The 15398-nt window shown below is 33.3% G+C and overlaps 1 protein-coding gene across 1 annotated transcript; it reads right to left on the reverse strand.

Moving 5' to 3' along the window:
- Window positions 1–1781: 1781 nt before the first annotated feature.
- Window positions 1782–7948, reverse strand: LOC127700254 (spidroin-1-like). The gene is made up of 3 exons (XM_052203678.1): window positions 7792–7948; window positions 4111–4986; window positions 1782–2022 (listed from the first exon to the last, which is right to left on the reverse strand). The coding sequence occupies exons 1-3, from the start codon at window positions 7835–7837 to the stop codon at window positions 2006–2008; spliced, it is 939 nt and encodes a 312-aa protein (XP_052059638.1). The 5' UTR covers window positions 7838–7948; the 3' UTR covers window positions 1782–2005.
- Window positions 7949–15398: the final 7450 nt, after the last annotated feature.

A 15398-nucleotide genomic window follows, 5' to 3' on the forward strand; every position in this document is an offset into this window, starting at 1 on the left:
TACTGTTGGCATCTATTTTTTTGGTAACCAAAAATTCCCTTTCGTTTCAATCTATCTCATGTGATTATATTTATCACAATATTCAATTTGTCATAATTTTCATCATTATCAAATGTAGTCCTCTTCATTATACCTGGAGATTGTATGTATGGTAAGGTAAAAAACTAAGTTTTTTTAGTTTCCACCTTTATTGTTGCAAACATTTGTGGTGTCTGTGGTATGCAACGAACTGAAATGGTCCTATTTTACATGTGTTTTATTCTTTTGACAATACCAGCGATGTTAACCATCTGCATATCCTGGCTGTCAGAACTATTATAACGGTAATTGATACTGTATTTCGCCAAACAAAAAAAGTTTCATAATAATTTCTCCTAGAACAAATATTAGAATTTCGTTATTGTCAGAATGGATGTCCCTTTTAGATGTTACTTTTAATAGAATTTGTCAAGTTCATAATTTCAACAATTTCAGTACAGTTCATCACCTTCGATTTTTTATTTACTTTTGTGTTAGCCACTTAAACAAGGGTTCTTAATGGTAAAGCTAAAATCAACCCTTCAAATGTTTTACGGACACTATCATGATTTGGTTGACCGTAATGGAGTATCTGTGTCACGGGTGACCACGGATATGTTCCAATTGTCGTAGCCACAATTCCGTCCTCTTTTCATCGAATGTGACGTCCCCGAATGCAACTTATTACCGAATTTTTACTTGCCATGAACAACAGGACGGGTGCCACCAGTGATGCAGACTCTTCCTACCTTTCCGGAACACATAAGATCAACCCCGTTTTTTGTGATAGGGTTAGTGGTGCTCAGTCTTTTGGTTTTTTTCAAGTGTTTTTGTAAAGAATTGTTTTTTTTTTGTCGTTTCTCTATTTGGCCGTGATATCTCCCTTTTTGTTTTTATTCATGTTTTTTAATTGTCCCCCGTGGTATTTTCTGCATCAACCTGTAACAGATTCCTCTTTTACATAAATAATGAAGTAACTCCTTGATATCGGAAAACTGTTTTGCTCAAATGTTTCTTTGAATAGTCATATTGTTGATATCATCAGAAGGGATTTTTCTTATTATGTTACTATAAATTGTTTTTATAAAAACTGTAAAATTTCTATTTCCAACAAATTCAGCAGAGTTCCTTCACTTTCGGATTTTGATCCATATGAGCTGGTGAAAAAAATGTTACTTCGGTATTGCATATGTAATTTCAGTCATAATTAAAATTGTATCTTCCTAGTATTTGCATTTTAGAAGATTTTTTAAATTGCTAAATAACATGATATGTGTCTGGGTTACTGAAAGCTAGTTCAAAGCCAATAACAACTACTAAATGAATCATGTTTCATTACGATGAACCAACTTCGACCACTGCATAACAGTCTCCTGACTCCTGACTAAACCCCTCCCCTAACCTGGGACAGTTGTGTTTCAGCACAACATAAGAACACACTGAAAAAATCAGTTGTCAATGGCTCAACTCAGTAGATCGGTACGAAGCACCAAAAAAATAAATAAATAATAAAATAGAAATAAACAACTAACACAAAAACCATAGACAAAAAGTACCGACATAAGAGTACTTGCAGATACGGAGAGCTAGTTCAAAGCCAATAACAACCAGTAAATAAATCATGTTCTCCCAGACTAATTTAAAGCATCAATCAGTTCAAATCCAACGGATTTAGAGTAAAGACGTCATAAATGCACAACCTTGTGCAATGTGTCTTTTTCCACAATTCTAGTTGCTGACAAAAATATAAAAATGCAATGGAACAGACCGGTCATTCGTTTATTTAAGAAAACCAAAACATAAACTACTGAAAAAAAAATGAAAACAACATTACAATGAAAATGGTTGACATTAAATAAAGGTGATTACATGTATATCACGAGATGAGTCGACCATCTTTAATACTGCATTCTGGTCTTGATTCACATCACGGCATGCACTACCACTCACTCCCCCAAATGCGTTGTCGCTGTCGCTGTTGTAGTCTTTATTTAAACATTGTATCTATAAAGAAAAAATAATAGATGTAAGAAAAATTAAAAATAATAAGAAGTCAGCACAGTTTAAGAGGGCACAGAACACTCAAGAAAGTTAATTCTTTAAAAATTATCTAAACGATTTAATCACATACTATTAGCAAAGAGAAATCAAGCTTCTCAAAGATCACAATTAGTGTTTGTCAAACTGCTATATATCCAATGAAATTATTCCTGTAAATTGTGTGTTTCAAATTTCTTGAATTTTTCTATATTTTTGTCAACAGGTCAAAGTAATTATTTTGTTACTGTGCTTATCCTGAAGGCTTTTGCCTATCACAATACCAATTGCTTAAATAGTTTACCAAATTGCAGTTTGAATTGATCTCAACTGGTAAAATATTTTAGCTAATTGCTTCAGTGAAAGTATGAAGTGAGTGCAGTGAAATAAAATAAAGCTTACCACCCAACAACAGTTATTTAATGTCTGTGTAATGTTACTTTGACATGAAAACTTCTATCCTAATGACATTTTATAAATAATTAGTTCTTACAATTGTTTGGTTAGCCAATAATTTCTTGCTTTGTTTTCTAACAGGAAGTTATTGTGTAATAGTAAGTAGGATATTTTGTATAATCACCATTACTGACCAGCTGACATTAAAGGGAAATCATTTTATTCAGTCATTGTAAAAAAAAAATATTTAAAGATACTAGGCTGATGATTTTGTACGCCAGACGCAAGTTTTGTCTACAGAAGACTCATCAGTGAGGCTCGAATAAAAAAAAATGAAATACCAAATTAAGTACGAAGTTGTTGAAGTGCATTGTTAGAGGAAACAAAATTCCGAAAGGTTTTGCCAAATACTGCTAATAAGTAATCTAATTCTCGGGGGTAGAAAATCCTTAGTATTTTGAACAATTCAAATTTTTGCAAAACAGTTAATTTATAATTTTGACCATGTGAATGATAATTAATGTCAACACAGAATTGCTGACTACTGGGCAGGTGATACCATCTTAATTTACAGAGGAATCTGTATGATTTATACAACTTTAAATGTGTCCCATAATATGTTTTCAACAGTTTTTTTTTTAAATTAACCATCTTAATAGTTTAATAATCATGTAAATAATGTTTAGAACAAATCACTAATAAAATGTCAATATGAAGGAAGTTGATTGTTGACAGAACAAAATTTTGCTGACTATAATGTAATTATTTCCCTGTATTATTTTTTTGCATTGTTTGTATACCAAGAGTGCCCACACTGAATGTCTCGCCTGCTTCACTGAACATGATGTTGAAAGTTTTTGATGATAATTGTTTTACTACAAATATCACACAAAATAAACATTATCAATAATCATTATTAATGGGGTTTCAAGTTCACATAAACCCTGCCAGATGGACATGTACACTTTACAATCATTCCACACACCGAACATAGTTAATAAACTCTGCTATACAGATATGTACAGCTTACATTAATCACGGTCGGAAACTTCAGAACATCAGGCTTCTGTATACCTGGTAAAAATATCCAGGTATTCTACATTATGGAATATAACGTTTGTACACATTTATCCCTGTCACATCGCCAAATTGGTATCCGTATGTCCCGCCGTCGCAGGCGAGACAATAATATCATTATTTTATGATATCAATTCTAAAAACACATGATTTAGTGACTAAAGTAATCTTGTATTATATAGTTGATGCCAAAGTTTAATTATGGTCGGGGTATTGCAATAAGTGTTGAAATGTGGACTATTTGCCCCAAAATTAGAACAAAACTCGACGAGACAAAACAAGGGATTGATAACAATATCTCCTCTACTCCCACAGGTTGGACAATGCTGTATTTTTATCCTCAATAATTTGTTATCCCAAACTTGTAAAAAACTACATACTGGCCATTGCAATCCCTTGATGTAGTTATTTCATGTCTCCAGTTAAGCTTACAACTACAAAATCCCCAAAGTATGTTTTGTTGTCATTGCATGGTATGAAACAATATTTAAAAGCAGAGTGCCATAAGAAGCGGAGAAAATTGTTAAAAAGCAGAGTTTTAACTGAAATCATGAACATTTCTAAATTGAAATAGAATTGTACCTAAATATCTTGCATAGGCCATGGTTTTAGCACAACATCTAGCATGTCCATGTTCGTTCATACGACTGCATACTAGCATGTTTCTTTGCTGCCGTTGCTGCCGTTGCTGCTGTCTTCTTCCCATACCCATCATTCCCATCATTCCCATGGGCATGCTTGCCGACAGCATTGAACTTGCAGCTTGACATGCATTTGGTGTGTTGGGATTACACAATTGATTAGCAATACTTGGTGTTTTTTCACATGCCCGATGTTGCATATAGTTCCTTGGACCCATAAACATCGCTTGTGGTAAGTCACTATTCATAGCCATTCGCATTTGCATCCAGTTGTTCCCCGTACCTCCCATTAAAGCTGAAGGATCTATTCCACCACCCATCATTCCAAATCCACCCATTCCACCGCCACCTCCACCCATGCCATTGCCCATTGAATTCATTCCTTGTCCATTCATTCCGTGTCCTGGTGTTCCTTGAGCTTGTGCCATTGCTTGGCCTTGTCCTGCCATTGCTTGGCTTTGTGCTGACATTCCCTGTTCATGTCCTGACATTCCTTGGCTTTGTGCTGACATTCCTTGTCCTTGTCCTGACATTCCTTGTCCTTGTCCTGTCATTCCTTGATCTTGTACCGTCGTTCCCTGAACTTGTCCTGACATTCCGTTTCCGGCTCCTTGATTATCCATCACTCCTGGTCCCAGACTATTAGTGCCCATTGAATGGGAAAAGCTCATTACGTTTGGAGAGCTCACAACTTGGCCATGACCATTTCCCAAGCCTATCCCTCCACTTCCTGTCCGCGGTGGAAAATTACGTCTTTGGTTGGAAAGTCCCATCGATTGCATATGTCCCATTTGCCCATGTACGATTCCATTGCCAACTAAAATTTAAGAAATATTAACTAATGAAGTAAATAAAGCATAAACATTGAGGGCAACTGTTTTGCTGTCATTACATCCTTACTAGAACACCACGTTTAACCTGCTACCATTACATATCTATAAGACATATATGTGGAAATGAAACCAGATTGCATCGCCGTAGCGATATGTTCCACGAGCAGTATAAATGAGAAATAAAATTGTGTATCACAAGGAGTCATTGTGGTATGATAGTCAAAATACCTGTAAAATGGTCGTTCACAAGTCGTATTGTCACAATAGTCGAAAACAAATAGTCAAAGTGCCATTACTTCTGATAAAAGCAGTCTATATGGTCAACTTCACATGATGGCAAACAATAGTACTAAGTATAAGAGCTTTCTGTCAAATGGTCTCAGATGGATTGCTTTCACAAGGTGTTATTGTTACAATACTACAAAAAAAACCAGTCAAAATCCCATAACTCCCGTAAAAAAAATCGGTAAAAAATGACGGTATCATATGGCAACCATATCCCTTTCAAAAATGAAAGATTTCGGTAAATGATCTCAGAGGGATTGCATTCACACTGTGTTATTGTCACAATACTAAGAAATGGCAAAGTCAATTAAATCCTGTAAAAATGGTTGATTCAAAATGTAATTATGATCACCTACACAAGCCATGATGGCATTATGATATCTTTATGTCGAAGGTTCGCAGAGAATTTGCTATCACAAGTTGTTAATGTCACAAAAAATAGTCAAAATCCAATAATTAAAGAAAGCAAAATCATCGAATCTAAATGGCGGTACAATATGGTCATCTAACATGATGACAAATAATCCTACCAGGTATGAAGGCTTTCTGTAAAACAGACTGAGAGGAGTTGTTTACACAAGGTGACTTGCTGGAGATAAAAGGACATCACTTGGCCGCTTGTATTTAAGAATTAAAAAAAACAATATCGAGAAGAACAACTTGAGGTTCAGTACCTTTTGTAACAAATTATATTTTTATCATTTTAACTAGTTTGACTTATTTTTTGCGTTTCTCTTATTTATATCAACTCGCATTTCACAAACACAAGGATCTTTAAACAATCTGGGTTACTCAAAATATATTTAGTTTTTTTCAACGGTAGATGTTTAAACAAACGGAAACAGAGAAAAGGGATCTAAATCTGTATATGTAGATAATCGTCGAAGTCCTTTTTACAAATTGGACAAATAAGAAGGTTGTGAAATATTGTATAATATCTAGTAAATTATTAGTTTTAATGTGTAAGTATATCTTTCTCATATTCATTCTTTCACAAGGTTTGCCGCCATGTTGTTTGTGATTGATTACGACAGAAATCCGGTGAATACGGTCTATAAAAAATAGCTATCACAAGCGCTTGTTACTAATCATATTCAAGAATTGCTAATTATTCAAATAATATAAGAATTTATCAACATACCTTTCAAACTTTAAAGATATGTGGACGCTTTCTTAACCATTATTTTCTTTAAACGTAGGCTTTAAGGAATTTCCTAACCTTAAAAAACCTAAATGCACTAGTAAAAAGGAAAATAACAAAAATACCGAAATCCAAGGGAAATTTAAAACGGAAAGTCCTTTATTAAATGGCAAAAACAAAAGCTCTAACACATAAAAATATGGAAAAATAGTTGTTACCACTGTTAAGACTTAACAGTTCAAAAGAATGGTATGATTTATCAAGGACTATACATTAAAGTCAAATTGTAATGGTATACCATACTATATTTGGTACTATATTATAAAAGGATTATTACAAAAATAAGGAATTGCATCGTCATTCGCAGTATATATCATATTTTAACTGCCAGTTCGTGCAATTTGATTTTCCTCTCTGGACAATAATTCGTTACAATTTTGCTCACATACCTCACGACTCCATATAAAAGGGAACAGCTTATAGTGAGCGGATGACATAGTTTTTTCTGTCTATTTAAGGCATGAATAATTTCTGTTATGATTTCAAACAGATGTATTGTTTTATAATGACTGTTTTAGTAACTATGACTTTGACCTTAGACCAAATGACTCCAAAATCAAAAGGGAACGTCCTCATATCATATGTGACCACAAATCAAAGTGAGGTTGTAGTAGTATTTGAAATAACATCCTGAAACTTTACTGCTCAAATAGTTTTAGTAACTTTGACCTTGATCTCAGACATAGCAACCTCAAAATCAATAAGTATATTCCATTCCAAATGATTTGGCATCCGAAAACCACTTTTCTGTAAAAATTTCTATTAGTCTATTTTAGTACATTTGAACTTGACCTTGATGTATTGACCTCAAAATAAATATACAGTATAAGTGACAATATCTCCAAATAAGAACGAAATCCGATATGAAGTATTTGAATAAAAATCCGGAATAGGCAAATTGACTTCGTAGCGTGAAATAAAAAAAAATATCCGGTATACTATACCCCTTTTATTACTTTAGATCGCAAGAAAAAACTTTAAAGATGAACGACAGAGTTTGTCTGTATTTTGTTGTCTCCGATGAACGAAAAGAAATATATCCACAGATGCAAATAATAATAAAACAGGATTTAAAGACAATAGTACAACGGAACTGGGCTGGTAGTCCTCAAATATTCAATAAACAGGTGTTTATAGTTATTTCAATTTAATTTGAAGTCATTAGTTCATTTGTTAGAATCTCTATACAGGTCATAACATTTATATAAAACAAGTTTGATGTTATTAATAAAGAATGTTTATCAATGGAAATTTATTATTTAAAGTAAAAATGAAAATAAGTAGTTTGAACAAAATATCTTACCCAAAGTTGTGAGTCCGAACAAGCTAAGGAAAAGATATGGGTCCATTGTTAGAACTGTCGAATAATATCTAGGTGTGATCTAAAAAACTACATTATTCATGTTTGTCTTATAACAAATGTTCCTCACGTCATGGTGGTTGTCTAGAACATTGCATGCTTTCTTTATATGACATAAAAACGTGACGTTTTAATTAAGAAATATAACATATATAAGGTTTTTCATGTTTAATTTATTAGATTGTTAATTATGATTAAGTCTGTAGGAACACATTTCACCTGTGAAACTTTGAAAATGTCAAAGTTTCTTTTTTAAATAAATTGCATTAAACGTCATAAATTGATCATTGAAAATCCAAATGTACCTTGTGCAACAGCAAGAAATAGACATTTCATAAAAAGTGCCTACATATATTTATATAACACAATTCAAACTTACATGTGAATCTCATTTATTGCTGATAGGCTATGCCATAAGGTTCCAATAACTAAGGTTTATAAGGCAAATAATGCTAAAAATTAAATTTAGTGTAATACAAATGTCTGTACTTTTTCTGTTTATTGTGTCTGTAAAGCTGCCTTCGTAGCAAAGAAGTAATCACTTGTGCGTACTGCGTCTTTCACTATTTTTTAATTTGATTCATTCCTTTTGATTTGAAAAATATCAGAGCATAAGTATTAGTCTGTTCACGTATACATATCGTTTGGTTGTCCATGGAATCACTCTCGTCGAGGAGCGATACGATAAAAGTATTTTCAAAGTCCTACCGGTAAACAGTAAAACGAATAAAATGACGATAAATACAACACATTCTGACCTTATCCTGATTTTCAAGTCTATCAAAAAACAAGCTGAATGCACTTTATTTTGATGTTTACACAGTCTATCTTTCCAGTTGACGTAAAAACGTCATCGACCCATAACTCAATTATATAAAATGACATCTTCCAACATTGCGGCAACTTGAAAGTTTCATCAATAACAAATAATTGGTCCATATTTAATAGTGAGTTTAATATAATATGTTTAAATCCAATAAATTTTGTTCATTGCTGGCTAATTTGTCAGAAGAATTTAGTGTGTCGTTTCTGAAACTCATCGCTATATTCGACAACCTACAGCTTGTCTGTTATTCGGTTCTAGTCCCAGATTGTACGTGGGAAAAAGCTGTATATGTATGCATCCGAATGTGTCTCTAGTTAATCAATTAAAATTCTTTTATGATGAACTTATTTTATTTTCAATGGTGCGCTAAATTATACAAGACAAGACGATTCTGTTCTTTAAAACCAATGTATGTTGTTCACATCGGCATACCAGTATGAAACATAATATAGATAATAAATTTTACACATGACAAGGTCAGAATGTTACAATTGATTTAAATAAATGATCATTATAGAAAAATTGATAGACAAGGGCGAACCTGGAAGACCTTCTAGTATATTTATTATACCATAGTATATCTTTTAACCCTTTTCTATGTGTCGTTCGTAATGAACGACAACTTTTGATAACTTTACTCTGTAAAAGTAAACTATACCTAAAAATAGACATTCTGCTAACCAAAATGTATCGTTATGTTATATGTCTGATATGTCTTTTGACGAATTACATATATCCGAACGTCAGTTTAGTTGAAATAGGTCAAATAGCTTTTGTTTTAAACTTTCACCATTCATGTTTGCGCTAATTTGAAAATTAGTTTGGGATGACCAAATATTACTGTAACCACAAGTATCAAGACTTTTTTTTATGGAATTTACACATTCAGACATATAATAATTCTGTATATATTTTAAACACATACATTTATACAAAATGTGTGATAACTTATTGTTATTGCCGCGAACAATTTAGCATATTCAATTTGATGTAGACTACAGGATGTACATAAATGTCACAGTACACCATGAAGTTAAAAGTCGGCTTCTTTAAGTTCAGCAGTAGCTTGCACAATTTCAAGTAAAATGTCCCTACAATATCTGTGTTACTGAACTCACAAATTTACACCCATAAGATAAAATAAGCTCCATTATCGTATCGAATTACATATATGCGTTTCAATTTTTATGTTATTTGCGCTTAAACGCAAGAACATTTTCTTTTATTCTAGAGGACACATGAGCTTCTTTGTTTTATTACTTTCATTATCCTGCATCTGAGCTTTATAACCTGCAGATTAAGTATGTCCTTCAATACTGAATTTTACAAAAAATTATGTAAAATTAGGTATTGGAGGTGTCTCCTCGGCACTGGCCATTTCTGTTTTAAAAAAAATTTACAAACCTTTTTATCATACAGTAAAAACTTCTAAAAGTCTTGTCTGTAAAAGGATCTTCCCAAAAACAATGTAACAATCCGTCCCGATACCTCAACTGAGACTTTTATGTTCATCAATGACGAGCAGCACGACTGGTAAGCTTAAACTGGAGTTCTTGTACAAAATGAAAATGTTCGCCTGTTAACCAACCAATGATCTTTTTCAGTGATTAATCTGAATTTCATCTGTTTGTCTGTTAAATCATTAGATTAATATGTTTCATCTGAATTAGACTCCACATCAATGTTTTTTTTTATTCAGAACTCCGATGCTCCTTAGCGTCAAAGGAACCATATAATCAACATCTTCATTGAACGATACCCTGTCTTTGGGCCCTTCTGCAATATTCACGATTACTTCATGACTTGTTATTGGAACCATTAAAAGATATAAGAAGATGTGGTATGAGTGCCAATGAGACAACTCTCCATCCAAGTCAAAATTTATAAAAGTAAACCATTATAGGTCAAAGTACGGTCTTCAACACGGAGACTTGGCTCACACCGAACAGCAAGCTATAAAGGGTCCCAAAAAATTACTAGTGTAAAACCATTCAAACGGGAAAACCAACGGTCTTATCTATATAAAAACTAAGAAACGAGAAACACTTATGAACCACATCAACAAACGACAACTACTGAACATCAGATTCCTGACTTTGGACAGGTGCAAACAATTGCAGCGGGTTTAAACGTTTTAATGGTACCAAACCTTCACCCTTATCTGAAACAATAGTGTAACATCACAACATAGAAAGACACACTATAAAATATCTATTGAAATGGCTTAACTCAATCAAAAGACATATTAACACCAGTGAACATACACTGAACAAATGAATTTGGTCTATGATACAATGCAAATACAAAATAAATAAACTAAGAGAAGAATAATAAAAGTAATATTTTAAACCGCTGTGAAATGTTAAACAATTTAAGAAAAACAATATGCTTGAACAAAAATATCAGCCATTTGCAATTACTTTAAACACAGGTAAATGAAAATAATTTTGTTGTTAGGTAAACGTGTACAGTTCAAATAGAGAAAGGAAATATTTTTACAAAATAAATAATTTTGATGTTCATAGTACGAATAAGTGAAAATTCATAGTAATACCAAACACTTATCAAAGCTGATATATAGACCAGTTATAACCCTGAATAACATTAAATAACAAAAAAGCATTACAATTAGTACCAACAGGTCAAATAAACAAGAAAGTATGATTTGAGAGTACTCGCAGTTACTGACAGCTTGATAAAAGCCAAAAGCAATTAATAATAAAAATTCATGCATCAGAGACTAAAATAAACTAAAACACATCCCAGGGATTAAGTATTTTAACGTCATGGACAAAGAAGACATGACTTGTGCAATGCCATAAATAAATGTATCGACAGGCAGTAGGATAGTTAGGAGTTAACCTCTTTATAGTTCAAATTGAACGTTGGTGTGTCTTTATACATCCCGTTTGAAAAGAATACAAATTTAGTTATGTTTTTATTTGCTGACGACAAAATCGATATTAGTGCCAATGTAAACTATATTCAAAGATCTAATAACAACATTGGTAAGATAACCTTTACTAATAAGTTTGTTTAAAGGTTCGATGAGTTTACACGGATCACATAGTGATTTCCGCGCTTTAAGAACAATATTACCGTAAAATTTAGGATGTGAAATACCGTTTTTAATCAGTTTTCTACAGGTACAGCCAAATTTACTAATCAAATCTTTGTATCTATGAAAGAATTTAGTAGATGTTTAACGTAATTTATGGTAACGAAATCCCTGACTTAATAATTTACCAGTGATGCATTGATTACGTTCGTTAAAATCTATGACATCACTACACACACGGGCATAACGAACGAGTTGGGATATATAAACACCGTATGATGGAGCCAAAGGAACATCGCCGTCTAAAAAAGGAAAATTAACAATAGGGAATGAAAAGTCGTCTCTTTCGTCTTCGATTTCATACAGCAAAATGCCAATTTTATCACAAATTCTGACATGCTCGCGGTTGTAATTAGCAAATCGAAGATACGACTCTACTTCCTTTTTCCTTTTAGGTACCGGACATTTCTACATAGTTTCTACTTTTTCGAGATTCCTTTTGCCCAGAAATTTAGCTTTTTATATAAAAGGTTAAATTTTCGGCGGTCATTTTTTGTATGTACTTTCTTAACCTATTCAAAACTGCGGTTAATTTGAAATTATGAATTCTGAACCCGTATCCATGCACGAACAATGAATTTCTGAATGTTAAACCGTTCAATACCATAACTTTACTGAAAATGGCGGACGAGTTAAGAGTCCAAATGGTAGTTTTGCGATTTCAAATATGTCATATTTAGTTATAATAGCAGTTTTATGTTAGTCTTTTTCCTTTAATTTCCAACTGATAATACCTCTCAGCCATATCAAGGGTACTCATGTATATACTTTTCCTTCGCGTAACGAAGCAACTTTTCAAATTTGGTAATGGAAAAGTATATTTTCTTGTTACTGTTTTCAAAGTTCGAAAATCAATACAGTACTTAAGGAACCGTTCTTTTTTCTTACCAAAACTGGAAGCGAAGCCCATTCTGTTTTAAATGAGTCTTTCCCCTGATTTACGAAACCAAGTGGTGGACACTTTATTCACTGTTTCTATTGCATGCTTAATGTATCCTTTAAATAACCAAACAACTATATCATCTTTATCAAAATTCTCCTGAAACTTTCTTGTAGCTTCCCTACTTCAACTACCCCTGTTTATTGAGGTGTTCATTATATCTGATGTAAAGGTCCTTGATATGAGTTGGCATTTTTTCTTTCAATCTTGAAAATTCATCTTCATATTTGTTCTCTACCAAGCACCTTTTTCTTTTCAAATTTGGTAAACTGAAAAAATTCTCCATCCATATTCGTTTCTCTAAAATATCATTTCCTTTTATGCCAACGCCAATGCTGTGTTTCTTCTAGAGTGAAATGTATTTGTCTATTGGGTTGAGTAATAAAAGCTTGAACTAATAATCACCACCTGTAGATCAAGTTAATGAATGAGTTCGCTGCAAAAAAATCCTTCTAGGTAGATTAAATGTCTATCTGTCTATAGCGCTGAAAATGAAGCTAAGAACGGCGGTACAACTGCCTTATTTTTAAAGGAAATTCTGTAAATATTGGTTAAAGCTTGTTTACTTGTCATCAAAGAAATTGCTAGAATTTCTAAGTTCTTTATCTTAATTGAATATTTTGACAGATCAATAAGAACTTTGTGATAATGAAAAAGTCTAAACCGAACATTATGTCATCATTGATGTCGACAACAATAAGTCGCCATTTTGTGTTTGTTTGGTATTTCAGATTTCTTCCTGCTCCTTTGAACATACATGTCGTTTGTAAGGCGTGGTCTCAAATTACTGAAAACATTGGTACTAATTAGAGAATTTTGAGCCGCAGTATCTATAACTGTATTGCCAGATTAACCGTTTACTTTAATTGGAACATATAATGTGTTGCTCGATGACAATCCTCCATGAAACAAAGGTACTTCAGCAATTTTTGATTGTATTCTACTGCCAATCGAGTTGGATCCCCTAAAAGTGCTAGGGACATATTCTTCAAAAGGAATCGTCCAAATAAGAAAGGATAAAACTACAACTAAGAGAATTTTTAGTAGAAACCAGAGATCAAAAGGTATTGCCTTGAAAGTATACAGAAGTCTATTACAGGTCTCATATTCTCATTTTTTTGTTGTTGACAAAAATAAGACGGGAATAGAAACTTTTAGTCTGGGGATGAGTCATCACCTCTATAGAAACATTCTGTATAAGATTGTGAACCTCTACTCTCAGCAAGAGATTTCTATCTGGACCCCTCGTCAATGGCAGGTTAAGAGAAACTGAAGAAAATGTTGGCTGATTGTGGAACTGAAGTTTCAGACCCCCAGTACTGAAAGAACCCACTTTTCAGAAGTGATCAAATTCCACTGGTCTAGGGAATTAGCTCGTCTGCAATCAGTGTTATTTCAGGATGACCAATTGGCAAACACACCTCGTCCTCGGTAGGTAGTACTACAGGAAAGGTGAAATATCGTTTACTAGACTTGATTCCCTTAACCACTTTTTTCCTCGTCAAAGAGGAATGATATCTAGCACCACCAGCCGATCTCTTGAGTTGATGTTAAGGTTGATTCATGTCTTTATTTGTAACAAAAGTTCCTGAATTGGATTGAGAAGAGGTGGCTTTTCTTTTCCAATCAGTCAATTGTACATTAACCTTTACGGTAGGTGGAGTTTTACTTCCTTCTTGAAGTGTTTCCAGAGGAAGGCAACATTATTTGTCCCTCACTAATGGAGAAATAAGTCATCTTAAGTGGCTCTGAAATGAATGCCTTATTCAACAACTATTGTTGCTTTGTGAGAGCAAGTTTGGATAAGTTTCCCATTAAAAAAATAGTCAAATCCAAATGCTTTGGTCCGTCGGTAGAAGGAAAGATTTCAGTTCATCAAACTCCTCTTTATTTTGATCCTGAAAAAGATCCAGTAGTAGCTTAAATGTTCTTTTGTACCAATGACCCCACAAGAAAGTCAAAGATTACTCTCCGACTTAGCTCAGGTGGACTGGTTAAGAACCAGCCCCTCTACATGGTTTGTTCCATATAAGGTAGAATATACCTAATCACATGTCGAGTAAATTTTCCGAAAGAAGACATATGAATATTAAAATCCTTGGACCTAATCTTAGGTGGAAAAGTGGAAGGACCAAATGTAGTTGTCCTCTGTACCGTTGGTGGAATAAAACGCAGAAATGGTCTCATTCACAAAATCAAGGGCTCACTTTATGTGGCCAGACTCTAGAGGATTTATATCCTTTGAATTTCTCTTTTACCAAACCTGAGGAGTCCATAAAGTCAGAAGGAGGAGTTAGTACATGACGAGGAGAAGAGGACATAGGAACCTCAGAGACTTCACATTTATCGCGTAAAAACTACTTCAAAGAAACCAAAACTTTTTAACTTCTTTTCTTAAATCTTAAATAATGGCTCATTTAAAGAAAAATGATGATATTTCGAACATTGCAAAGAACGAGAATGTTCAATTAACCGTTTATGAAAATCATAACTCGGATCTATAATCGGCAATTATTACTGAAGATGCAAGGTTTTAACCTTGTAAGTGCATTCCGTATATCTATACATTTATTTGCATAAGCTCGTCTCGCACCTGTAGGTACATTTAAAGCAATACATTTGTTTTTTTTTTCAATAGTCCTCCCATATTTTTTCTCAAATAATTC

Source organism: Mytilus californianus, unplaced genomic scaffold, assembly GCF_021869535.1.
Source record: "Mytilus californianus isolate M0D057914Y unplaced genomic scaffold, xbMytCali1.0.p SCAF_5, whole genome shotgun sequence".
Lineage (NCBI taxonomy): Eukaryota > Metazoa > Mollusca > Bivalvia > Mytilida > Mytilidae > Mytilus > Mytilus californianus.